The sequence below is a fragment of the Egretta garzetta genome, unplaced genomic scaffold (assembly GCF_000687185.1).
Source record: "Egretta garzetta isolate BGI_Z169 unplaced genomic scaffold, ASM68718v1 scaffold228, whole genome shotgun sequence".
NCBI lineage: Eukaryota > Metazoa > Chordata > Aves > Pelecaniformes > Ardeidae > Egretta > Egretta garzetta.
This window is the reverse complement of record NW_009260758.1, coordinates 680,215-705,690: the sequence shown is the minus strand read 5'-3', so window position 1 is coordinate 705,690 and position 25,476 is coordinate 680,215. Positions and strand designations below refer to the sequence as shown.

Below are 25,476 nucleotides of genomic sequence, written 5' to 3'. Positions count from 1 at the left end.
CCTGCGGGCTCGGTACCCCTCCGCCACCAGCCCCCCGGTACCGGGCTCCTCGAGTGCTCTTCCTTCGCCCTGCGCTTCAGTTAACAGTATATACATTTTATTTTCTTTTTCTCCCGATACGTGGTATTTTGTAGATTTTAATTGCGCGGTTAAGACGTCACCTTTTAGGAGGAATAAAGCCGTGGCGCTGCAGGGCTAGGCTGAAGCTAGGCAGGGAGTAAAAACCTGGGAGGCGCTTCCCGCCACACAACCGCCTGAAGTGGGCTACAAGGAAAGGTGTAGTCTAGACATATAGGACGATACTTCAAGCTTTTTTCATGCTTTCTCAAGGTGTCGCCCAGTTTCTGCTGTCCCCTGTATCGCTTGTAGGAAGTTCCAAAGGCATTTGCTGGAAGTACACCGTATTGCCTTGGAGTTTGCTTCAGTGATATTAGAAAACGGAATGAAGAAGCTTCTAAGAAGCCTGGGGAAAAAAAATAAAGATGTAATACTAAATAGACCCTAATCTTCCTAAATTGCATGGTGTGCTGGTATTTTGCGGAAATAGTTGTACGCGGTGAATGGGAGAAGATGGGAACACATCAGGGACTGTTAAACTTAGTTTTGCGTAGAGTCAAATGACTGAGAAAGCTGATGTTAATGAAAAAAAGAAAATTCTGAATGAACTGGCATGTTTCCTAACACCCAGAAGCTACCAGACTTAAGCTACTGTGAAATGTAGTATTTAGTAATAACACATACTCCAGGTTTCCAAATAAAGCTTTGCAGGCTGAATGCTGAGAAGAAAGTAAAAATACACATGGAGCTGGCTTTATATTTTGATTTTCAAATCCAGCAACACTTCTGTCATCTTTTATTTTGCAACAGTTCATAGTGCTACAATCATTCACCTGCTGGGGGCATTAGTGTAATTCTGAGAACCTGATTTTCAGCTTGGGTTGTTTGAACAGAACCGCATCTGTTCCCACAGACAATTCAGGGTGAAGCAAATCCTCTCTCAAGTTTTACCCTGATGGTAGAGTAGCTCAGCTTTTTTTCTAAATCTGTAGAGGTGTGCTAGTGCAACACTGTCATCACTTTGTAACAGAATTAGAAGGTTTGAAATACAACATTTTGAAGAGATAAACTGAAAGTATCTTCATTTTTAACAGAAATGGGCATTTGCAATTCTGTAACTTAAAACAGCTATCAACTAACATCACAGGTGGCTTATCGAGCATTTTGAAGGGGGGGAAGTTACTTTAAAGATTCTTTGCTACTTCTATAAATAAAAATTTCTCTAGTAAACTAGATCCAAATAGCTGACATATTTTCCTGCTAAGAATTTTTTTTTTCTGGCTGGTACACTATTTTGAGAAATTCAGTCACGAGCCGACTATTGATTCTTTTTCAGTCTATGTGGAATATCTGATTTGCATTCTTAGAAACATTTTAGAAAAGCTAGACTTACAGCTAGAAGAGGTTTACAGGCAAAAGAAGTGTTTGTGATTTCAGCTCCCCCCATTCAGAGATCAGCCGTTGCCAGCCACAGACTTAAAAATTCAATAGCCTCTGTGGAAAGAAGCATTGAATGTGACAAGGGTTTGACTGTTGTTCTCTTCACAGTATAGCCCAGACAACGTGCCTGGAGCAGACGGAGACATTGACCCTACCGAAATCACCTTTCCAGGATGTTCTTGTCTTACCAGCTCCTGCGTGGTTCACGTGTGCTCGTGCCTTTGCCGTGGTGAAAATTACAACAGTTTGTGCCTCAGGCCTACAGGCAAAGAGGAGGAGTACGCCAGGCCTGTTTTTGAATGCAATGCCCTGTGCCAGTGTGGTGAATCCTGTCAAAACAGGGTTGTTCAGAGGGGTTTGCAATTCAGACTCGAGGTATTCAAGACTGAGAAGAAAGGGTGGGGTCTTCGCACTCTGGAATTCATAGCTAAAGGAAGATTCGTTTGTGAATATGCTGGTGAAGTTTTAGGCTTTAATGAGGCACGTAGAAGAATTCAGGCCCAGACGTCAAAGGACTCGAACTATATTATAGTGGTGAGGGAGCACCTCCATAGCGGTCAGGTAATGGAGACCTTTGTTGACCCAACGTACATTGGTAACATAGGCAGATTCCTGAATCACTCTTGTGAACCAAATTTATTTATGGTGCCAGTTCGAGTTGACTCAATGGTGCCTAAACTGGCACTTTTTGCAGCTACTGATATTTCTCCTGGAGAGGAACTTTCATATGACTATTCTGGAAGATTCCATAATTTACCAGTAACTAGTAGAGAGCACAAATCTTCAGAGGAAGATAACGGATTAAGAAAACCTTGCTACTGTGGTTCCCCCACATGTGCGTCCTTCTTACCTTGGGACAGCTCCCTCTTTTCCACATCGGACACTGGTTCACGGAGCTCTCCATAGCTTTTCAGCCCCTAAGCATACCTAGCAAATACCATTTTCTCTAGCAGTTAAGTTGCAGTTAAAAAACCCTCTGATCTTGTATTCCACCAAGGAAGTACATGTGGGTTTGAGTAACAGCTAGAAGACAAGATTTTGAGAATAACTTCATGCAACATCCCAGAGACTGTTTTCAGGGTGGATGGTGTGATGTGAGGGAGCACTGGAGCTTCAAGATGTTCCAAAACCAGTTACTAAGCCAGGCCTGGTGGTTTTTTTCTTGATTTCTTCTGACAGCTTGCTGTATGATAAAGCACCTCTCTCAGTCTGTTCCTTTGAGAAGGAATGAACTTAAACATTGGTACACAGAAAGGACATGTGATAATGAGAAATGTCCCTGAAAATTACACAGCAGAAGGAGACTAAGGAATGTTGACATTTGCAAGAAGGGCATTAGGTTTCTTAAATTCCATTAAAATAATTTATTTTTTTAAAATTACTTGCTATAAATTTTTTGCTCCACAAAACATAAGTAATTATTACTGATGTAAAAAACATGCCCACAAAGATCAGCCTGAATGCTGTGTGTCCACCCCTGTTTTCCATTCCGTCACATCTACCTGCATGCCAAAATATGGTTTTAAGTGACTAGTTCAGCTTCATTGCCATTTAGCTTCTGTGTAAAAGGTGCAGTACTGCAGGCTCTGAGAAGTACAATCATCCTGTCTTTCTAAATCGCATCTATCGAGGCTCATCCAGTACGATCTCTGCAATAACAGCAAGCAGCATGTCCATGTTCCTTTCCAGCACTGTTATTGCACGCTCAGGAAGCAAATTCAGACTCTGCAGCCTAAACCAGTATGATGCTGCTATTCTGACTTCTGAAATGGATTAAAGTTGGAAACAGAAAAGTACATCTGAACAACAACAAATGTGTGGCTTTGTGTTGTGGAGCAGCTGGCAGATCTGCGAGCATTCCTTTCAGCTACTAACTGGTTTGTTTTCACTGTTCTTACAGAGCCAAAGTATTAAGCAAGGCCTGTCCTTTCCCAGCAGAGGGAGGAGGTTGTTGCCTCTTTTCATCCTTCTTGCACAGCTCTAACAAGCACATGCTGCCTTACCGAGCGTCTCCGTGCGCCAGGGGTACACGGGAGAGCTTACCAGGTAGATGGGGCGCGTTCTGCATCTGCATGTTACTTCACTTCCTTTCTAGAACGACCAAATTAAGGAAGCTTCGAACAGGCTTGTTTTGAATTTCCCCCGACTTTGATACACAAGACAGATAAACTTAACAGTGCTGCTTTTTACACTTGTGTCACGGTGCTCCAGCAGCAGCATAAACCCCTGGGTTATTTGCTCTCTACAGTTTGATCTTTTTAACTGTATTCACAAACTTTGACAAAACATACGCATACAAGGTAGCGCATCTCGGGGGGATCTGCTGTTCTGCAGGCCATCAGCAACTTTTTGGTTTTTTTAATAAAAAAAGACAGCTTTGATTTAGACCTGAAAGATTAACCTGATACTGACGAGGGATAAAGGATGTTTTGCTGCTCTTATTTTGCTATTTACTAAACAAAATCTTAGTGTTTACCTATGCTTCCTAGATAAACTTCAGTGTTAGCTTTTCCCCATTTCATATATACCTTCATGCTTCCATTATAAAGAACCACTGTTGAGATTTAATATGGCTGTGGTTTTAGTTTAAGATAAAGATTACCACGTGGTTCTTCAGGCTAATCATTAAGTGTCACTTCGGTCAATACAGAAAGTTTCCAAAGGATTTCAGCTGCTTGTCACAAGTAATTTACAAGCCGAGTGGCCATCAACTTTATCCCTTGCCCGATTAAGGGTGCCTGCTTCTACAGAAGTTATCCAGATCCCATAACGGGGAATGCACGCTGCGCGGGAGACCAGAGCACAGCTTAGGTTGCAAGGTCTCTCATCCTGCTCAGAGGCTTACCTGCTTTTCTTCCCCCAAAGGGCATGGTGCCAGCCACTTTTAGCCTGCAGGACTGGAGGGCTGGGAGCAGATGATCCAATCTCCTTCCTCTTTTCCTCTTGGAAAAAGTTTCAGGACTAGTTTTATTCCTAGCTGTATTCCTATTCCTCAAGATTAGATGGGTTTTCAAGATGACAGCGCTGTTTGCTGGCTTCCTGTTATGAATATGTACTTGGCGTGATTTTGAGTAGTTAAGGAAGTGTAGATTCAAAAAAAAAAAAACCCAAAAACAACAAACCCCAAAACACAAACCCCCAAACAGCATTAGCAATATCTAGTCCTTGCATCACCAGCCTTAAACCAGAGAACGCAGCCGAGCCTTCCGTCTCTGTTCAATCCTACCCTTTCAGTCCCAGCCAGCTGATGCCACTTCAAACAAGTGAAAGGAATATCAATTACCTGGTTAGAACAAACTTCCACCACACGAACAATGAGAGCGCGTTGTGCTGTTGCAAACAGCCAGACACATTAAAGGCCTTGCAAGAACACAAAATAATAGGTTGTCACCACGTTCTAAACCATGGTGGCAATTGTTAATGGTCTTGTTCCACGTAGCGTGTGCTTTATACTCTGCTGTGCCATAGCACTACAGCTGCCTGGGGGTGTGGAGCAAAATCCTACTAAAAAAAATTCCTCTTGCAAGGGACTATAAAAAGGAAAATAGACCCTTGTTTCTACCTGCTGCATTTCTCTTCACTTTTTCCTTCAGGTTCTTTTCAGCTTCAGAGTCCCAGGCTACCACTTCACAGTTCAGCATGCTCTTTCACAACGGATCCAAACGGCTCAAAAGACTGAGCTCGCTGGAATGCTCCCTCCTTCCTACTCTCTAAGTGCAGTAATGACTATCACTATTTCAGTATTCAATACTCACTCAAGCTTGGGGGTTTACTTTCACATTGAAATCTGATCAGATTAATTCAAGGATGTTTAATGAAAGATCTTGTAATAAAATGCAGCAACCATTACCCAGACAAAAGGGGTGTAGATGGGACATGTTCCCCCATCTCCACAGAAGACCAGGAAGGCTTTCGTCCACGTGCCACCCGCAGCACAAGGAGTATTGACTGACATACACCTGATGGTGAGCCATCATGAAGCTGTTTATTTAAATAAAGTCATAAGAATTTTCCCATGTATAGAATTGTGCACGTATTTTTATCAGGTATTGTTTCCAGAATAAAAACCAAAACCAGGTCTAGGCAAAGCCTTTTATAAAGGCTATTCCTTCTTGTGGCAGAAGGATAGAAACAGATAAGATCTTTTCCCATTACTCTTAGTAAAGTAGGTATTTTTAATGCATAGATTTTAATGAAACATTTAATGCTGGTAAGGCAGTCGTTACTACACAAAATATTTACCTACCACAGCTTTTATCATGCTTATGTGAGCACCAAGTCATAGTGGTGTGTTCTGGAACCATTTTTTGCTGGCTAGAATTACCCTCTACCCCCACTGCGTGCTGGGTGTTGAAGGGCACCTCAGATCTTCTCCCGTATCTTCCTTTCAACATGAAACACTTGAGTGGAGAAGGAGCTGGCAAGTGAAGGATTTGCATTAACCCCAAACCTGCCTTACTGCAGAAAAGACAATGCTGGGAAAGACCAGCATCGTTGCAAAAATGTGTTAATCTGCCACATTTTTCACCACTGGGTCCCAGAGCAGCTGACGAGACGGCCAGGTTCAGTCCCCGCTCTACACACAGGCAGCCGAGAGGCCTGGTGGAGGGCAGCGACAGGCGCCGAAGGGCGGCCCTTCTGGAGCGGAGCTCGCTGCAGAGGCCGTGCTTGTTTTCTTGTTCCACCTCCACTTGGAGCAAGCAGTTGCCTGGCACAGAAGTAAGAGCAGATACCAGAAAGGCCTGGAATTCAGATCCCAAAATGAGGTAGCTCTTGTCATTCCCATTTCCCTTCTTCCTAGCTAAAATTCCTCTCCTTTTAAATGGTATTTTTTAAGGTTTGTTTTTTTTTTTTAATAAAACAACAGTTTCAAAATTTACCTTGTTAGGCATTAGGGCTCACCGTTACATCTGCCATCTTTTCACTTTAATGATCTCTTACTCACGTGGAATCATTTGTTAGCCTCAGTTTCTAATGATGCCATTTGTGCAATTTGCAAGTCCCCCAAATCAGCCTACACCATGTCCAAGAGAAATTCAAAGGAAATTGCCAGTGGTTTTCCATCAATAAAGGTCTTCAGCATACAGAAATGCTTGAAATTTTATTCAAATATGTACATCGTCTCTAATCATCACCACCCTGAGGATTATTGCCCCTCAGTTGCAGAAGGCACTTTGTAAAGAGAAGCAAGTATCTCACCAGAAAAAGCACATTTCCAGACCCAATTTTCACTGCAACAGGAACATAACACAAGGGCTGCACTAACTGCCTGTGTCGATAGCCGTCTGCCTGCCGGTCTTCGCCTCTTCTTTACTCCTTCAATTTGCTTTTAAAGCTGTCTAGAATTTCACTGCTTCAAATCTCTTTTAAAGCTGCCCAGAAGTTTATAAAGTCCTTGCTTATTGGATTTGACTGTAGAAATTTAATCTATACATAAATAAAACTAATAAAGATTTTTTCCTAACAGAGGTATTGAGCTTTTAAAACACAATAGTCATCTTTCTGCTCCGTTTTGTGCTAGTTAACTCCAGAATACTCGCTAAAACCAACGGAATTCACCGATAAAAAGTTTGGTCAGGATAGAAGTCCAAGGCCAGCTTCCCCAAAGCAACGTTCTTCAAGCAACATTGGATCTTTTTCCCCCAGCAGGAAGTTTAAGCCCTAGATTTTTCTATTCTGTCTCATCAGCAAGTGACACTTCCACACATCTCTTCTTCCCTGGGTGAAATTTAGTCCTTCAGGTCTCGGTGCGACAGCCCACTTGGTCACGGCAGCTCCGGCAAGGTGTCTGCTGCACAGCGGAAGCCCAGGTTGGAAGCAGAGCTGTCGGGAGTGTTTTGGCTCCGGGCTGCACAGCGATACCTGTAGCAGTAGGACTGGAGAGTGAGGCAGGGGAAGGAAATAAAAAAAACCAAAAACTTTAGAGGATAATCACAGCTTGTGCTTCCTTAGGCAAGGGTTTGTTAAGTTAATATAGCAAAACATTTTCAGCGCTGCTGGAAAGATCAATGGCCCAATACAGATCAAAATCACTGTGTCAGAAATAAGGGAAATCCCACTGTATACAGAGACCAGCGGCAGCGGATGCAAGAGGGAATTGGAATGGTAAAGTGTCCGGTAACACGAGTGCCGACTAATAATATAACCTGCTCCTGGAAAAAGCTAAAGTGACCATTCTGCTGCTCCTCGGGGGAAAAGAAAGCATCTCGGTGCCTCGATCTGTGTATCAGCGTGCAAGGGATGACTGGAGATGGACAGGTACTGGCACTCGTCAAAAACCATTTCACTGAGTGAGATGCATCAAGAAGAAAGGAATAACTGGAGGCAAACTCTGTCCCAGTATTCCTGTGGCTAGCATTGTAGGGGTATTAATAATCAAGATATAATCTTGACTGGTGGCTATAAAAACATTTACATTTAAAATTAAGCCATTGATAAAATTATTCCCTTGCTTTTCAGGTATTCCTAGTAGACAACTCCGAACACTGTCCTCTTCCAGAATGGGCTGCAACCACACAGCAGCTGCCTCTCAGAAAAACAAAAGGAGGAACCATCGTGGCCATTTCATTAAGTGAGAAAGGGACATGAGATCCCTTCACAGGACTCATCCTCACACCCATCAGACTCATCCAGTTGTGCCGCTGGGAAATCTCTCTGCGCTTTCAATTCCCAGCGTTGTTTGTCTTGTGCTCGTAGGATTTAATATTCAATAGACCATTTAGATCAAAAATGTCATCTTAAAAGACTCAGAAGAGGACTGCTGCAGGATGCTTTGTAGGAGGTATTTTGAGAAAGCCTGCTCACTTACACACAACCAAATGCATCTAAACAGGACCGGGGCAGACACCTTTACAGCAGGGCACAGGCACTGCTCTGTAGCGTGTTTTGCACGCTGCCTGGCTATATGGATTTGGCCATGTCTCAGTGCACGCTAATATACTTAAACTCCTTGGAAAAAGGAAAACCTGTGCTATTCCTGGTGCTACAGATTCTCAATTATCTGACATCAGGAACAGTGGTTTCCAAACTGCAGAACTAACCTATTTAAGCTCTTTGCTACACGAAGTTAGGCTGCCCAGCAGCAGTGAGCCATCACAGCACAGAAGGGGAACAGCCACACTGGTAATTTTGCTAATCAAGTGCTGGGGCAGCAGACCGTGCGTTTATGTAGCAGCTCCAGTACATTCCATCCAAGTTCTGCCCCATTTTGCTGTTACTTCATAAGGTCTGGCTCTGGGCTTTTGCTCCTAGACTCCCGCTACAGGCTCCTGGCCTCTGACAAAAAAAAAAAAAAAAAAAAAAAAAAAATCACTACTTTCATTCCAGCTGGTTCAGCTACAGGTAGTCAGGCTCCGAACCAGACTGGTGGAATGGTTGGGTTAAAAAGGAAACACTTTCTTTCTCTCCCCCCCCCCCCCCCCTTTTTTTTTTGGAGAATGGCAGAGGAGAGCAGGGAGGAGAGGGCAGTTTTTCTCCTTGAAACCCAGATCCCTTCAGGAGTTTGGGCGCAGCGACTGAACAGTTCAGTGTGAGTGACCGCGAGGGCGGTGGCAACTTTAGGGCTCTGTCACCAGGGGATGAGCCACCCCCGCAGAGGCAGCAGGTCACTGATGCCCATCTCCACCTACAGAGATCCAACCCACAGCTCCTCACCAGAGCCAAGAGCAGCTGCTGCTATCGCACGGCAGGGGTCTACCCTAAACCTCAACAATAAGATTTAGAGGCTGAACTGTTTTAAAAATAAAGGTAGCTGCTAGGTGTACATGTAAAAAGGTGCAACCTTTAGCTTTTGTCAGCTGGGAGGAGCAGAACAGCAGGAGAATGGATTAGGCTGAATAAAATTTTAGGCACCTAATCAAGCCCTTGTACTGAGAGTATTCAGTGGGGGTTTTTGTCTTGATGCGCAGCCTAGTTTTATCACCTACAAAAGAGGCTAGGACAGACCAGAATCTTCACAAGTCTTTAAAATGGGTCACATTATTCATCACTGCAGAGTCTATTCCAGTGTTAATTTAATCAAAACTGCTAATTAACATCTGACATTGATTTCACCTAAGGAGGAAATCAGTGTAGAAAATGGGATCTCACTGTAGAAAGTTTAATCTAATTATGAGACTGATTTGCCAGCTGCAGGCTTTGAAAGAACAGGACAGCTTTAATGAAAAAGGAGATCTACCATGAGCATTTTTTCCAGCGTGGCACGAACAGAGTTTAAAACATGATTTGTGTGCTGAACAGCTATTGCATTGCGGTGGTAACTGGACTTTTCAGAAAGAATTTCAAGTCTGCTCTCAACTAAGCTGAAACATTCATCTCCCAGCAATCTTTCTGCAAACACCTGGTATCCTTTCTGGATCAAGGGTCATTTTTTAGAATGAAAAAAGTCACTTCCATACTCGCCAACTCTTGCAAGCATCCCTCAAGCACTGTAATGAAAAGAGCATTCGAGGCATACATCAGTTTTAACTTCTACATCTAAACCAAAACACACTGGGTAAAGCAGTTTGTTTTCATTCCAAGCTCATCAAAAAGAATTCCTAAGACCATTAGGTATTGCTCTTCTCTAAATTGCATTAAGCCCCTTAACAAGCACCCAGGCTGCCAGGAAACTCTGTCAGGAGATCGTTTCATTGTCGAGTGAGGAGCTTTCAGAGGAAAGATCAGTATGAAAATAGCAGAGGCCCTCTCGCATTACCTTATGGCACATATAGGATCCACCCTTCTTCACTCTGTCCGTCCCCGATGGGGGCCCTTTCTGGGGAGGAGAGGACACTGGTTAGCAATCAGGGAAGAGCACTGGCCAGTTACAGCATAAAGGTAAAAAGCTGTAAGAACAGGGAGACGGGGAAGGAGCAACCATAAATATTCAAAGTAAAGAAACTTCAGCTGCGCCTGTCTGAACCAGACAGCTTAAAATAATTATGTTGTAAAAGACTTGCAGACAGGCAAGAGTAATTGTTCTCCCTCCCTGCTGCTGCAAATACTTCCCACTGGAGCTGCTGCCCACTGGCCGAGAGTGCCTCCTGCTTTGCTCCTGTGGAGCGCCTGATGCCGTGCTGTGAAAAGCACAGCGGCAGTCAGGAGTGAGTACTGACCTTTGAAAACGGGTACGTTTCTGTAATTTCAAACTTTTCCTAATGAGGACTTAGGAAGTTTTCACACATGCAGCGAAATCTGCGATTCTCATCCGTTCCACTGCTATGAAACAACCCCATGAAAAGCCCTGAGCCTCAGAAGGAACACCGAGAACTTCCACTGTTCTAAATGCAGTTGCACTGTTTGGTGGCAGGCTGAGATCAGGGGCTGCAGTGCCCCAACTTTGGTGCTTATTCTCTTCCCAGTCCAAAATCAAGTCTGAAATGCAGGTTAGTGAAATAACCTTGTTATTTATCCATATATATATATATTCAGCAAGACAGTCTGTATCCCCTCCCCGTCACTACGTACTAAACATGGTATTCTGTGGGATCGTGACAGCTAAAGAGCCCCGCAGAAAGCACTGCACTTGGGAGCACCAATTTTGTACTTGTGTGTACCTTTACGGCGTAATGCATGTGATTTATTTGAAGTGCTTATGAAATTGGCCCTACAATTGATTTAATGAGGTTATTTCTCCCTTCTTTTTCAATTCCAGCTCCAAAGGATGGCCTAATAGTTCAAGGAGAAAGCTGGCCTTCCTTGATAACACACTGTTGCTTGCTTTGATGCATATTTATTACGCAGGTGAGCAATTCTCCCACTTCATCCCTTGTAGCTGTGAAAGTTACTGCTGCACTCATCCAGTACTTGGAGATTGCCATGAGACTTCACCTTCCCCCTGCTGACACCAGGCATTCTTACACACTTGCTGCACTCCACGTGCATCGAGAGACTACTCTTAGGAAGGAGCCACAAGAATATCTGTCTTCTAGAAGTGACAAACAAGAGCAAGAAGGTAAGTTGTGCTTTATTAGTTAACTGGCAAGCCTAGCCCAGGGGTTAGCACTGCCACTAAGAACCTCTCCAAGCTGTAAGACCTGCTGTATTCCTATTCCCGTACGGGTGACTGTAGCACGCAACAAAAACATTTTCTTATCATGTACGAGCCTCTAATAAAGAATTTTTCACCTAACTCTAGGTACAAGCTGTTGTTTCTTCACTGGTTGGTAGGGTATATAAATCAAGTCTGTATTTCTAGACAAAACCTTATCAGAAGAATTTGTGGAATAAATGAAGAAAAGAAGAAGCCATGATGTTCTCCAAATCCCTGCATTTTCTGCTAAGACTGTTCCCTTTACCAATTAATATAGGTTTCAAGAAAGTCATCAGCCCAGGTTTTAGCAGGTAGGAAAAAAGAATTCATTGCTCCAGAGTAGGTAAATGATACAAAACAGTACCATAAAAGAGTACCATAATGGGTTGAAAACAGACAACTGCTGAAAAAAATTCTGGCAATTATTCTGTCTCCTCCTGTCCGGCAGCCAGCCATTTACCCTGGAAGTGCCTGGAGGGTGCCGTGTTTCCTGCAGAGCCTCAGGGACACCACCTTCACCCATACAAGTGCAGGGACTAAAGAAAAGTGTCACTTTGGTAGCATCTCCTGAACCCAGGAATAATTTCCCTTTAAGAAGCAGGTTCCTGAGGAGGGGATTTCGCAGGGAATGACACCACTCCGGCTCTCCTCAGTGTCCCCTGATTTGACCAGCTGGGTTGCACCTGGTCACCGCGCTGTCCTGCGCCGTATCAGGGCATATCATCGTCCCACCCAGCTCCTGCATTACCCGCGATGTTGATTCTTCTCGAGCTTCACAAGGCAATTGGAACACTGAATATAAATCCTGGGGACTGTAAGAGAACCCTGAAAGTTGATGCCGGTGCTACAGAAGCTTTGAGAGCCTTTGTACCAAAAGCTTACTGTACTGAAACTTCAGCACTTTCACATTTATTGAAAAGTTTTATATATGAGCTAGGCAAAAAGACCAAAAAAAAAGAAAGAGTTGGCCTACTGCTGCGTTTAATACCCTACAAATACTCAAGGAAAACCGCACCCACAGGCAGTGTCCGCTCATTTCCGAGTCAGGGTGCTCCTCCACAGACAGGCTTGCTCCGTTCCAAGGCCCCTGGAAACCATCTTCACAAGACTTGCATGTAGAAGCACAGAGCCCCACTCCAAGCTAAGCCACTAACAAGCACAATCAACTCAAGGGCCTGTTAATCTCATTTTAAGGGAAGCTGGGGCAGAGCCAGCCAGAATAAAACTGACCTAAAAAAAAAAAAGCAACACAAGAACGAGACAAAACAGGGAACAATGGGGCTGTCGAGCAGGATTTCCCATTAAAACGGTAATGCAAATGCAGGGCAGCGACCTTGGCTATTGGCTCCAAAGTAGCTTCTACAGACGAAGAGGAGCACGCTAATTCAGCTTTAGGAGGTTTATTGCCCAGCTGCAAGACTACTGTGTGCTATCCCCGTAGAATTGCTGAAGCACAGACTGAAGCAGCACGTGAACCAAAGGAAGTGGCAACTGCATAAGCTCTTTTTATTAATTACAAATATCTTCTGCCAGGCAAAAATTGAGCATCAAGAGGGATTTGGTAACAAACACCCAAGTTAAATTGCATGGCCCCAGCCTCTGAAGCAGGATTACAGCACTGAAACACTTTACCACCTGCACAAATCTGATCTAGTATGCTCCAATAATCTGTTCCATTAGAAAACATTACCCTCTCGATCGGCGATTCTTTCAAATCACTGAAGGTAAAGAGCTTATCATAAAACAACTGGCAAAGTTCTTGGAAAAGCAGAAAATCCCTGGACATTAGTTGGAGAAACAATCACTGCCTGTTTGACAACTGCCCACAGGCTACGTTTAATTCTCTTGCTGTTGATATCTCCCTGTCTTGCTCTGCAGTTTAGCAAAGGGAAAGCTAAAAGCGGGTTGGGATCACCAGATTTCCCTATAGTCGTATCCAGCTGCTTACATCTGTACGAAATCAAACGTGCAAGAGGCTGCATGCAAGAGACCAACCAGGCTGATACCTGTCTCAGCTCGTGACTGCATCAAATCAAATTAAGGGAGGTTAAAAGAGCCGCAGATCCTCTGAGGTAGGGCACAGTGAATTCAGTTCTCCTTCCTCATGTTAAAAACCCAGCTAACAAACCCTCCTCATCTGAAGGCTACTGTGGAGTTAAAACTAGAACCGCAACGTTGGACACGGCAGGCAGCCATTATGCTTTCATTCATACGTAGCTCAGCTTCTCTGTAAGTGGAACCACGTATCACCAAGGTCCCCAAAGCCATGTGAGCTGATCTGGAACCAACCAAACCTAAGTGAAAAAAAGATATCCTATTCCGGACCGATGAGCATCCCCATTTACATTTTTCTGTATCACACGTTTGTCTACCCAAGGAGAGCGTGGTGTTGGCATCAAGCATGGCACTTCCCTTTGCTAAGGGTTTGCTTTTGCATCCTGAGCAAGCCCCCTCCTTAGTGCTACAGACTGAGGGCTTCCAAGCCCCCCGACTGAGGACTTCCAAGCCCCCCCAAGGGATCTGTCAGCAGCCCAGGGCCACATGTGCGTTCCTTTGCTTCGGGAGCCCTTTACTGCAGCTCCCAGTAAGTTCACAGCTTGGCCACCATGGTAAAGCTCAGGGCAAGCAGCTGCCCTTCCCCTGTACTGCCTCATGTCTTACGCCCATATTCCTTCCTCTACCCCGGCCTTACTGAAGAAGCCCCTGGACTCTATTTTCTTAGCATACAACGTTGAATGATTTTTGGCTGCAGCTCCTTGGTCTACCTATAACGTGAACCATCTCTGTTACCCAAACCAAAGACCCTTCATCTCAGTTTGCAGCCAGGACTGGAAGAAGCCGAGTCCCTACAGACAAACTGGAATAAGAGATTTCAATTTCTTAAAAGATGTCAAGAGCTAGATGTCCTTACCAGTGACACACTGCTGCTGACACTGTACACGAGCGTTCCACACATGTCCTTTCTTTGGGTGGTCTTTCTCCTACCTACAGCACTGCAAGTTTCTCTTGTTTTACAAATAACATTAGCAGTCCTTACACCTGCAGATGCAGAAATGTAAACTCATTTCTGTCCGAGCACTGGCTGCATAGAGAATATTGAAAAAAACAAAACAGCCAAACCCCCGAAATGTCACTGCTTTGTCTTCCACAGAACTACAGGTACGGTACCCTGAAACGCCAAGGCCCCCAGTCAATAGCTTTGCTAGAATGACGCATGCATTTAACATACTTGGCAAGGGAAGAGCCTACAAACACTGCCTAGCTTTGCCCAGACAGCGTTACAGCTCACTAGCACGTATTTCTTACAATTAGAACCAGGAGAGAGCCTGCAGTGTTAGTATTTGCTCACACTTGGATCTTCCTTATCGATAAAGCAAACATGCTTTGATTGTGCTTACCCATAATAAAAACTAATCAGAGCATGGCCATTAAGGTCACATTTGATTAAAACAAACAAGTTTTTGTTCCATCAAACAATATTGGTTTATGCTGTTACCTGGAGAAGCCACCTGGTACTGGAGGGGAAGGACATTTGCTGCCCGTATGTTGAGAGCCAGAGCTGTCCAGACTTTGATCCCAGATTTAAACAACAGAGTTTACTGTACATTGGCAAGTTTATTTTGTAGTAAAACATTCTAACAGACATGTTGCAGTCTGATCGCATAATTACAAGTGCTTGTGCATTCAATTACCAAAGCTTAGAACCCCTTAACAAGTACCCCCAGGATGCACCATGTGTACTGGAAACCAGCCACGGTAGGTAACAGCCTGGATGTAGGGTGCCAAATGCCTGACAAAGTTCAGCTCAGAAAGGCTTTTAGTGGTTCGCAAAGGCAGAATAGAGACGGGAACCGTGCCGAGAGGTGAGGGCACTTAGGAGAGCAGGTCACCACTGAGAGACGCTATTGCACCCAAAAGTCAGAAAACTTAGAAGCGATTTCCATCTCCCTGTGTAAAAGTTTTCCCACAGACAGCTATGTTAGGTCTGGCTTACTCGGGATTCCGGAAAGAGGAGATTTCCACTGGGCTACCCTGCTGCACTACACAAATGTTACTGGCTTGGATGCTTCCCACTTTTTTCCTGGGAGAGCAGCAAGCCCGTTAGCTCACACGAAACGGAGGGACACCTCACTGTGTTCCAGATGAGAAGTAAGGTCTTTCACCACATACAATTTGTTACTTAAAACCTCTCCAAAAAAAAAAAAAATCCTGTTTACTTGCTTTCGCAGCTAGCCTCCGCGCAGCACCCTCCTCTCCCTGATCCCGTGGGCTTGCACAGCAGGGAGACCGCCGCTGGCTTCGGTCAAAACCCAACAGCGACACTTGCAGCTCACCCCACAGCCGGATGAGAAGTGGAATTCAATCTAAAGGCCGCTTGCTCCTTACGTTTTAAACAAGCCACTGCTACTTCACAAATAAGTGTCTGGACTAGAATAGCTGAGGAGACGTTCAGTTGTAGAAGTGCCTAATTAAATTCTTACAGAAAGGTCCATACAAGCAAATCTCCAGTGATACGAACGCTCTGCTCTTAGCAGTGACATCCCTCATGTACTGTGGTGCCTTTCACCAAGGGAAGGTCTGGCTGCAGCCCCAAGCCCCCACTATTGCCAAGAGCATCCAGCGTGCCTGGCGCTTCACAGCTTATTTCAAGGACGCGGTACCAAGCCCTGCATCCTATATACTCCGTGAGCTGCATATAAATCTTTCAAGTTTGCTTATTTGGCTTCAGTACTTACCTGCACAGGTCCTACACCTGGCAAGGGCGAGGAAGAACACTGTTTGTCCCACTGTTAGAGCATAATTTAAATCTAATACCTTAGAAAGTAGCAAACAACTTACAAAGCACTTTCAGGTGTCCCGGTTTATTTTTGCTCTTGTAAATATTTGTGAATGCAAGCCAATCAATTACAGAAAAAAAAAAAAAGAATGTGTGCAAAATTCCATACATCCCTTGTAACCAATCCACAGCACCCCCAAAGTCTCTCTGGTACTAGAAAACTGCTTTGAAGATTTCAGATGTTAAGCTAAATAAGTTAAAAAACTTGCACTAAGCTCTGACCCTCTAGAAGAATTCCTGGTCTTCCAGGCAGAAAGAGCACATCCTATATATAGGTTACGCTGACTTGTACTCTGGAGAGACTGAGGAGATTGGCTCTGATAGATGTGGTGCTAATCATTTTTAATGTCTCAGAAGATACCGCAGCCTGGCTATTTCGGGACACCTTTTCACATTATGAGATTCAGTTTCTTTATCCGTTCAATCAGAAAAACCCTTTGGAATTCACTTTGAAGTGCTCTGCCTCAGCCACCAGATTCTGACAATTAGTTTCCAACTGCAAAAAAACCCCAAAAGCACCCTTGTTAAACAGCCAACTTGTACAAACTTTCTGAAGCATCTGCAAAATGTGCCGAATTTAAAAACCTAAGCAAACTCATAGCCACTTAACGGAGAGTGGGAGTCACAGGACATTTGTTGCTCACCATCGCCGTGACTCAACCCCCAAGCACGGCTGCATTGACATTACAAACGCAGAAGTGGCTCGTTTCAGTAGGTCAGTCTAATGAAGGGGCACCACTGCAACAGTTCAGAAAAAGATTCCTCCCCCCCAAGCACCATACCAGAGCAGCTGTAGTTCAGCAAACCCAATTCTAACTAGCTGGGTTTTGTGCAACGTGGACAAGTTGGGAAGGCAGAGAAATCTATTTGTCTTCATAAAACAAAAGAAGATGAAGTGAACCACCACCAATGGCAGGGAATGCATTAGCTGAGAGCTACCGTTTGGATGAAGACTCCTGGAGGTTCCTCCCATTACCACCACAGTAACTCCCACAGAAATTAGTTGTTTCGTGCCTTCCACCTACAAAAGCCATCTTACATGCAAAAAAGCTTTAAGACTTTACCAGCAATGACATAGAGCCTTTGAGAGAGATTTGTTTAAACAAATAATGCACACTACCTTACGCTAGCCTACAGCCAAAACCAAACACTCTAGAACACACCTAGGTGCACCAGACCCAAGGTATAGAAGTTCTATATATACACAGCATCCAAAGTGGTTTTATTCTCCAGCCTCGGCCTAGGTGCTCTATTTTTTGCTCCCCAGTGTTGCCACTTCTTGCTAGGCAAGGCGACTTCTAGAGAGCTGTGAGCTTCTCCCTGCCCCGAGAGGTCACCATACAAACAAGCGGCCAAAACTGAAGTAGGTGCCAGACTGAGAAAGAGGGAAGACCACCGGGGACAGTTGTGACACTCTAGGAACTGCCAGCCTTGCGTTCCTTCCCAGGGAGACAGACGCCGTTTGCCTCCGAAGGGCTGTGGGTGGGCAAGGGGTCCTTCCCCGCCCCAATCAAGGCAGCGGATGCAGGTCACGGCGCGCCGGTTCCAGGCACTGAGGTGGAGCCCCAGCACCCAGAGGGTAAAGCAGAAGTTTCCTGGTACAAACACAGTCTGGAATGGGGAGCTCAGCCTTGCCCACTCTCCTGCCCCTACCCTGACTTACCAGGCTCCAACCAAACCAACGCTCACCTGCTCTGACACGGGACAGTTTGTTAGTTTTATTGTTCTTCACTTTCACCCAAACTCACAGTCTGCTAGCTACTCAGCACCTCAGCTTGAGAAATGCTGCTCTCAAACTGGCCTTGTTTCCATTCATAAGGTACAAAAAAAAAAAAAAATTGTTCCTTAGTCACGTATAAAACGCCCACCAGAATGGAAACAGAGCTGCAAGACAGCAGATGTTTCTTTCCTAATCGATCAGTACGGAAACTAAATTCTAAAGACTCAGTCTGAACGCTAAGCTTAAATTCTATATAAGTTTCAGCTGTACACGCATGCGAGCCACGAGTCGATGCTGGAGACAGACAGGTACGTTTATACATTCAAGAGACAACTCATGCACTACAGCTTTCCATTACTGCTGAATTACAGAAACCAGCAGAAAACTTTGCCTACTGCGAACTACTCAAATCGCATCACATGAATTTGTGCGGTACGTGAGAGAGGTAGTAGCTGGAGATACAACGTGGCCAAGGTCCCAGAGGAAGAGGAGGTTCTTTAGCCATTGCTAGGCCACTAAAACTGCCTACCCACAAAAATTAGAGAATAGTTCATCCTATTTTAAATGAAGCAAGAAAAAAGCTGCAGTCCCAAGCATTTCAGTTACCTGCGAGGGTGTACGCAGCGCACTGCCCGACACAGCCAAAGTCGCTAGGGAGACCTGTGATATCTTACTGGGATACAGGGAACTTGGAACGGGGCAGTGTGACTGGTACAGGTTAAGAGGCCTCCAGATGCTCCACCAGTGTGATGGAACTGCTCGTACAGATCTAGAGCAATCAGACCCCAAGATGAGTCCGACTGCTCTTGCTAGACACATCCTCCTGGAAGAACAGCAGAACATCAACCTCTGCAATGTGCAGAACACCAAAAAAGTTTACCAAGTTCCTCAAGCTACTTCCCAGAAAGGCCTCCAATTACATCTGGCACGCCAAAGACAGACTGCACGTATCAAAAGGCACCACAGCACGGGGATACTCAAATCCTGCAAACAGAGAGCTCCTGCTCCGTGGGGTTTAATTGATTTTCTGATTACAGATAAATGTGTCTGAACAAAACAGGCTCTGTGAGAGCAGAGCAGTGCATTTCTCAGGTTTAGCCACCCTGGATAAATGAGAGAGGAGATGTAACACTAGAACATGAATCTGCTGAGATACTGCACAAGAAGCCCCACATACAGAGCTTACCCTGCAGGACCTCTTTCTCTGCCTGCCACAAAGAAAACCAAAAATTAACCTCTCAAAGCCTGGTAAGCTACTTCTCCCCATAAACTTCAGCTTTATTACATGTTGAGTTTTAAACAAGCTAGAAGAAGCTGTAAAGATAACTCATGATGGTTTGTTCTCTATCTGGGGGGAAAAAAATAGTACAGCTTGTAGCAACACCAAGAAAAAACCTTCCTATTTTTGAAAGTAATTCCACTGCATTGGCAAATTCTTGATTTATGTCATATGATGGCAGTTTGGAAGCATTCAGCTGCTACCCGGTTGTGGGGGCCTGTCCAACAAAAAAAAAAAAAAAAAAAAAAAAAAAAACCTAAAGCCTTGGGAATCCAGTGCATACAGGGGGCCTTTCCAACAAAAAAAAAAAAAAAAAAAAAAAATCACTACAGCATTGGAATTCCAGTGCTGATGGCTTGTGGTGTGATCCTTCCTAAATCACCAGAACACAGCCCATCCCACCCCAGAGAGAAGCAAAGAACAGGAGGTTTTCAACCAGTAACCAGATCAGAGTAGCCAGAGGGAATTCCTTACTTCATGCGATGCCAATAAAGTACTTACAGGGTTGTGAACTTCATCTGTTGAATGACGAACAGCCCACCAGTCAGACGTCCATTCCCAGGCATTTCCTACAATGTTGTACAAGCCATATCCATTGGGAGGAAACGCAGTGACCTAGACAAGATATGGGACCAAATGCCGGTTCTGTAAACCACTGGACATGAAATAAGGTTTTTAATCCTGAAGACCAGGCTGCTGAAGGGGCATTTGCCTTTACCAGGAGCTGCCGCCTTCATATCTCAAAAGCAGACACCAAATTAGTCGTGCAGAACTATAACACTTTTACATACTCCATTTAAATAAAACAGAATGAAAGAATGAACTGTTATCATCCTCTATGTTCTCAGCACCACATTTCCACTATGGCACATAGCGTCTTCACGTCGGTTTTGGAAACTGAGCCTCTAAAGAGAGGCCCTGTTTGACCAACACATAGACCTGCACATCGGATCAGTGATCCGACCTCCATGCCCATGCTTACAGCTTCCAGATTCCCCCTCCCATCAAAGAACAGCAAGGGTTGTCAACTCACGCATATACAGACTTCTCTACTGATGAAACTTTTTGGACTTACTTCAACTACCATTTGCTAATTCATTCACACTCTTGTTTGCCTTTAAAATTCCACTTCAGTGTTTGCCGCACTAGACAGACTCAACCTTTCCAGAAAGGGAAGTTTCATTTCTTCTAAACTATTGCATGATTTTTGTGCCTCAGAAACAACTACCCAAAAAGTGAGAGTTGAAGAGACTGCAATGTCAAAAGTGCAGGCAGAAAGTATTTCAGCATCTGACTAGAAGCTGACTGGAAAGGGGGAGAAGAGGTCAGTTCAAGAGGAACTGAAAGCTGAAATGAAAGTAATCTTTACTTTTCAATTCGTTTTTAGAAAGCGTCCCTTTAATCCTCAGGCCTGCAGTGAAATATACGGTAAGCTTACAAATCTAAAGGCGAAAGGGCGCAGGAATGGAAAACAGCCACGGTTCATTGTGTTGAACACAGACCTCCATTTTAGGAAGATGAAGGTCATTTCCATGCAATTAATTCACCGTGAGACACTTACAGGCGCAGTTCCTTTGTATCCATCTTCTGCAGTGTTATTCGTTGGGAACACTCCCTGCCAGATATTGGCATAATGTTGACCTTTTGGCTGAAGCTTGTTGCCCCAGGGGAAAAGCCTATCCAAAGACATACAAGAAGGACAGTGGTCAAACACTTTTCTTTTTTAATAAAAAAATGAGACACACCGCACAGGCACCTTCCTCCCCACCTTACCCTGGAGAACTGTTTGCATTCCAGTTCTGTTTGTACCAACTTCTAGCAGGTTTTCAAGGAGAGCTAAGGGTTCTACGAGGACAATTCCCAAATGGAGGAGGGAAAGGCAGCACTTGCACTGCCCGGTGCAGCGAGCAGTCCAGGACACAAGATGGAGAAGACAAAGCTGTTAATTCACCTGGTCTTCCCCTCCCCCCTGAGCCCACAGTCGGATAAGGGGCAGATCCAGTGGCCCTACAATTGCTGCACAGCGACGTAGTTATTTACTTCTCGAGCTCTTTTGCAACTCTTTTGGCCCTGGCACTAAGGTTCTTCACTACACCTCTCCTCTCCTGCAATAGCAGCAGCCCTGTGTCCTGGCATTTTGTCATATCTCCTCCTCTTGGGCTCTCTGCATTCTCCTCCCATTATAGAGTTCAGATTACAATACACCAGTTAGTTATTTAGGGAAATTCACTTACCTAAAGGAATCTGTTCAGAGTAAGTCAGTGTTAGATCTACCACAGATGTGCACACCACACAGGAAAGACATCAAGGGTAATGAAAACCCACACAACTCTTCCCTAGCTTGTAAATACCAGGTTTAAACATTTATCAGGGACACATTTGTGACAGGTACCTATTTTCAAGGCCCCCTCGACAGCCGTATTCCCATTCAGCCTCAGTTGGCAATCGTTTCCCTGCCCAGGTGCAGAATGCCACAGCATCATTCCAGGAGACATGAAGAACTGGATGATCCATTCTGGGGAACAAAATAAATAGGATGAGATCATCAGCAGGACCAGGCAATCTCACAGCCATACAGCACAAGCACTTCATGAAACTCTTTAAAGAGATGGCCCCAAAGGGGTGTGAAGAATTTCACAGTTCAGTGACTGGACAAGGTGTCAGATAACATAGCTTCTTCCCTGTAAAAGTGCAGGCAGACAGCAAGCTGCTGGTAGATGCTACATGTCAAGCGCAGCCAGCAGACAAAACTAAGGAAGAGGTAAAAATTAAGTTCTGTTTGTCTGATCATGCTTTTATGAACAGCCCTGTACAGTTCACAAAGACATCTGTAGTTTACACAAAGGCTCCCATCTTTCCTTTGGTTTGGTTCCAGGATTGCCCTTACAATCCCAGAAGACGACAGGACCAACGCCCAGTCATTCTCGTCACAAGGATCCTCCTCATCCAAGGCTCTAATAGACAAGATACTTCAAGAGCCAAGAGTACTGGTCCAGAAGACAGATAACCGAGGACATCCTGTTAACTGTCTTTCCCACCTCATTTAATGAGCCAGCATATGCCCATCGGTCCATGAGGCTCCCTCCATGTGGCAAGCTCACCAGCAGTTGCGCTAGGCTGGGCTTGCACCATACTTCTACAAGACTAGATTTACATGGCGGGTTTCCAGCTCTCTTCTGCGGACTGTGACCTAAATTTATCTGTCTCCCCCTAACAACGCCTCCTGATATTATCTCTATTTTTGCCTCAGATAATTCTTTCATTGCCCTTGGAGAACAGACAATGGACTTGTTACTAAGCAGTTCAGCCATCAGATGATGTTACGCTAACATAACCCTGTCCTTAGAGGACTCAAAAACATGCCAGCGTCTACTAGATCTAGGCTAGAGAGTCTGACTTTATTTCACACAGCAGTTTTGAAACTTTAACTAGTTGAGGCAGCTAGTGCCAACTTCATCAACAGCAGCCAAGCGAGAGAAAGTTGCAGTGTAAGAGGTCTCAAATGAAGACCATCCAAGTAAGCATGCAGTAACACACAACTGAACAATGCCTTTCAACACGTGCAATCCAGGGCTTGTTCTGCAGTATCCATAAAAAGCACCTGAAAATAATGAAGCCTTTTGATTTTCTAGGCATAAAATGAATTCCACTTCTGAACTGAAACAGAGATCATATAAAGACATTCATCAAGTTTCAGGGCTCATGCTAGCAAAGCACAGCACTAACTATAGGCTAAGGAAAAATACGGTTTTCCACAGCATTTAGAGCTTCTAGATAACAGTCATAACTGATTTTCCACAAGAGTCAGCCTACAAAGTCAGAATAAAGTAAAAAAAAAGCACAAAGCTCTTCAGTCATCTGCTGCCAGAGAGACAGACCTCCAAATCCCAGACAGAGGACACACTACTGGACTCCTAGAGTATGCACGCAGTGAGTGTTTAGCCTTCTTCTCCAAAACCAGATCTGCACTCAAGGGTCTAAAGTTGCTGATCCTCTAAAGACCTACTCTGTTTCACTGCTGATATACAAACATGAATAGAAAACACACTGAAGCACATTTCAGTACGGTCTCTTTCCCCTTGGGTGGAAAGTGCTTATGGACCTTTTCGAAATACCACTACGCCATTGACCGTAAAACCACTGCAGCAAACTAGTGTGAAAATAGTCACAGAAGCAGCAGCAGGCAGATGATTAATTAACACCCCCCCGCCTTGCACCTCCATCCAGGGTGCAAGTTTACCAGTGTATTTACAAGCACTGTGTATTATAACTGAATGGCCATTTGTGGCTTACCTGTTGGAGATAGTAGAGTCAGGACCCTCGGGATGCTTCCAGTTGGCTCCCTTCACAGGCAACCACCAGGGAGCTGCTGCAACCTGAAAAGGGACAAGAACGGCCAGGGAAGACGACTTCAATCCCCAGCTAAAGGCTGTTGTGGAAAACCACCATGGGACAACAGGCTGCAAAGCTTTCACTCAGGGCTCATGGCTCTGCCTGCAGCCAGCTGACCTATTATTCTAACAAACCAAGATGATCATTTGATCCACATTACAATACTGCTGGCCAGGGAATAGCCCAAGGGATGGAACAGCACAAAGAAAATACCCAAACACCCAAAAAACAGGGGAGAGAGAGAGAGGGAGACCAAGTCCTGAGCGTACTTTTCTCAAGCGCTGCCCTCTGGCTGTCCCTCCTCCCCTCCCACATTTTCTCACCTCCAGGTCTGATACAAGGCAGTTTATTCTCTTTGAAGGCACAGCCTTCAGCACGCTACCTGTGCTGTCCCCTCAGAAATTCTCAGAAATTCTAGGTTATAACTCTTCACCTCAGAGAATGCATGCTGAGAACATTCAGATTGTAATGGATGGAAGCGGTCACCTGGAACGTTAGTTTTACTCGATTCCATTAGAACAGTATGCCCCTAGTACAGTAAAACCAGCACATCTCCTGGCTGACTTCAGTCTGACACATTCTGCAGAGATCATTTAAAAAAAAAAAAAAAAAAAAAAAAAAAAAGACAGTTGGGGCTTAAAGAGAACTTTGATCCCAATTATTTGCTCCCTAGACTCAGTGTTTTGAAATACCTAAACCAAAATGCTGATGACACCCCTTAACTAGGGTCAAAACACACATCTTGAAACACATTTGCTTTCCAGTTAATTAACTCAGTAAGCCGATACTAAATTATTTGCTATCAGCTTCCAGAAGGTGGAGACAGAAGAGCCACAGAAGCGAAGCCTTTTATTATTTTTTTCCAGTTGGTTTGGTGAGCAACGTCAAGCAGAGAAAATACTCTAACAGTGCAGACATCGAGTACTTCTCTCTAAGCAAAAGTCTCAAATTTGGTTCTGCAATGCCAAGGAATTATTCCTGGAATACATTCATTGAGGATTTCTTCTATTACGCATACTTCAAAGCTGAGAAGGTCAGTGCACAGCACGTTTAACTATTCTATTCTGATTCATATTCACTTAGAAATACTTATCTTAATAATGGGGCCTTTCAGAAAATTGAGGCAAAAAAGAACACTTACGCTAACCATCAATAGTGGGTTTATTCCAGCAGCCTGAGTGCTTGCTTCCACAAGACTCCTATTACAGAGATCATTTCCATAATGAACAAAAATCAAAGTAAATAAGACTCCAATGCTTTAGGAGTTAAATCTACCAGCTGGTTAGCCCTAGACCTGGGAGGTCCAGCTGCTGTTCTAATATTGTCCTACAGCACAAGCTTCAGCAGCTTCTGCCCCCCCTGCTGCCCCACAGCTTTCTCTGCTCTAGAGGCGGCAAAGGGAAAAAGCAGAATATTCATTTCTCTTCATCGTGCTTCTAAACCAACTCTGAAGCATTATACACACAGGTAGGAATTGTGCCATGAGTGTTATCCTCTAACTCACCAAAGCCTTCACAGAAAAGTCCAAAAGTCAGTCACTGAAAGCTGGTACTCGGGAGGCAGAGCATCAGCCTGGTCAAACGATTTTAACAGCAGCTTCTAGGAGGAAGCTGCATCCTTCAGCAGTGATGAGCATTTAACACGTAATTACATGTGTGTGTGAGAAAATTATCTATGACAAACATAAGCTGCTAAGAAAGAACTCTGGTCCAAATTACACATCAGAGCCCTCATTTGAA

The 25,476-nt window shown here is 44.4% G+C and overlaps 2 protein-coding genes across 7 annotated transcripts in view; one reads left to right on the top strand and one right to left on the bottom strand.

Moving 5' to 3' along the window:
* Positions 1-3,877, top strand: part of LOC104132668 (histone-lysine N-methyltransferase SETMAR) — a 125,423-nt gene extending 121,546 nt beyond the window's left edge. The window contains exon 2 of the mRNA XM_009645992.2: positions 1,606-3,877. Within this exon, the coding sequence (XP_009644287.1) occupies positions 1,606-2,403 (798 nt within the window). The 3' untranslated portion in view covers positions 2,404-3,877. The remainder of the gene's footprint in view (positions 1-1,605) is intronic.
* A 1,598-nt stretch (positions 3,878-5,475) lies between these two features.
* SUMF1 (sulfatase modifying factor 1) overlaps positions 5,476-25,476 on the bottom strand; it is a 45,139-nt gene continuing 25,138 nt past the window's right edge. Inside the window, exons 3-8 of one of the 6 annotated variants that reach the window (XM_035901401.1) lie at positions 23,639-23,721; positions 21,738-21,860; positions 20,907-21,021; positions 19,847-19,960; positions 10,193-10,252; positions 5,476-7,359 (exon numbers count right to left, since the gene is read on the bottom strand). In XM_035901401.1, coding sequence (XP_035757294.1) covers positions 7,159-7,359; positions 10,193-10,252; positions 19,847-19,960; positions 20,907-21,021; positions 21,738-21,860; positions 23,639-23,721 — 696 coding nt within the window. In that variant the 3' untranslated portion in view covers positions 5,476-7,158. Of the gene's footprint in view, positions 7,374-10,192; positions 10,253-18,278; positions 18,890-19,476; positions 19,563-19,846; positions 19,961-20,906; positions 21,022-21,737; positions 21,861-23,638; positions 23,722-25,476 lie in introns of those variants that run through there. The other 5 variants (XM_035901397.1, XM_009645991.2, XM_035901398.1 and 2 more) reach the window with 5 other exon arrangements.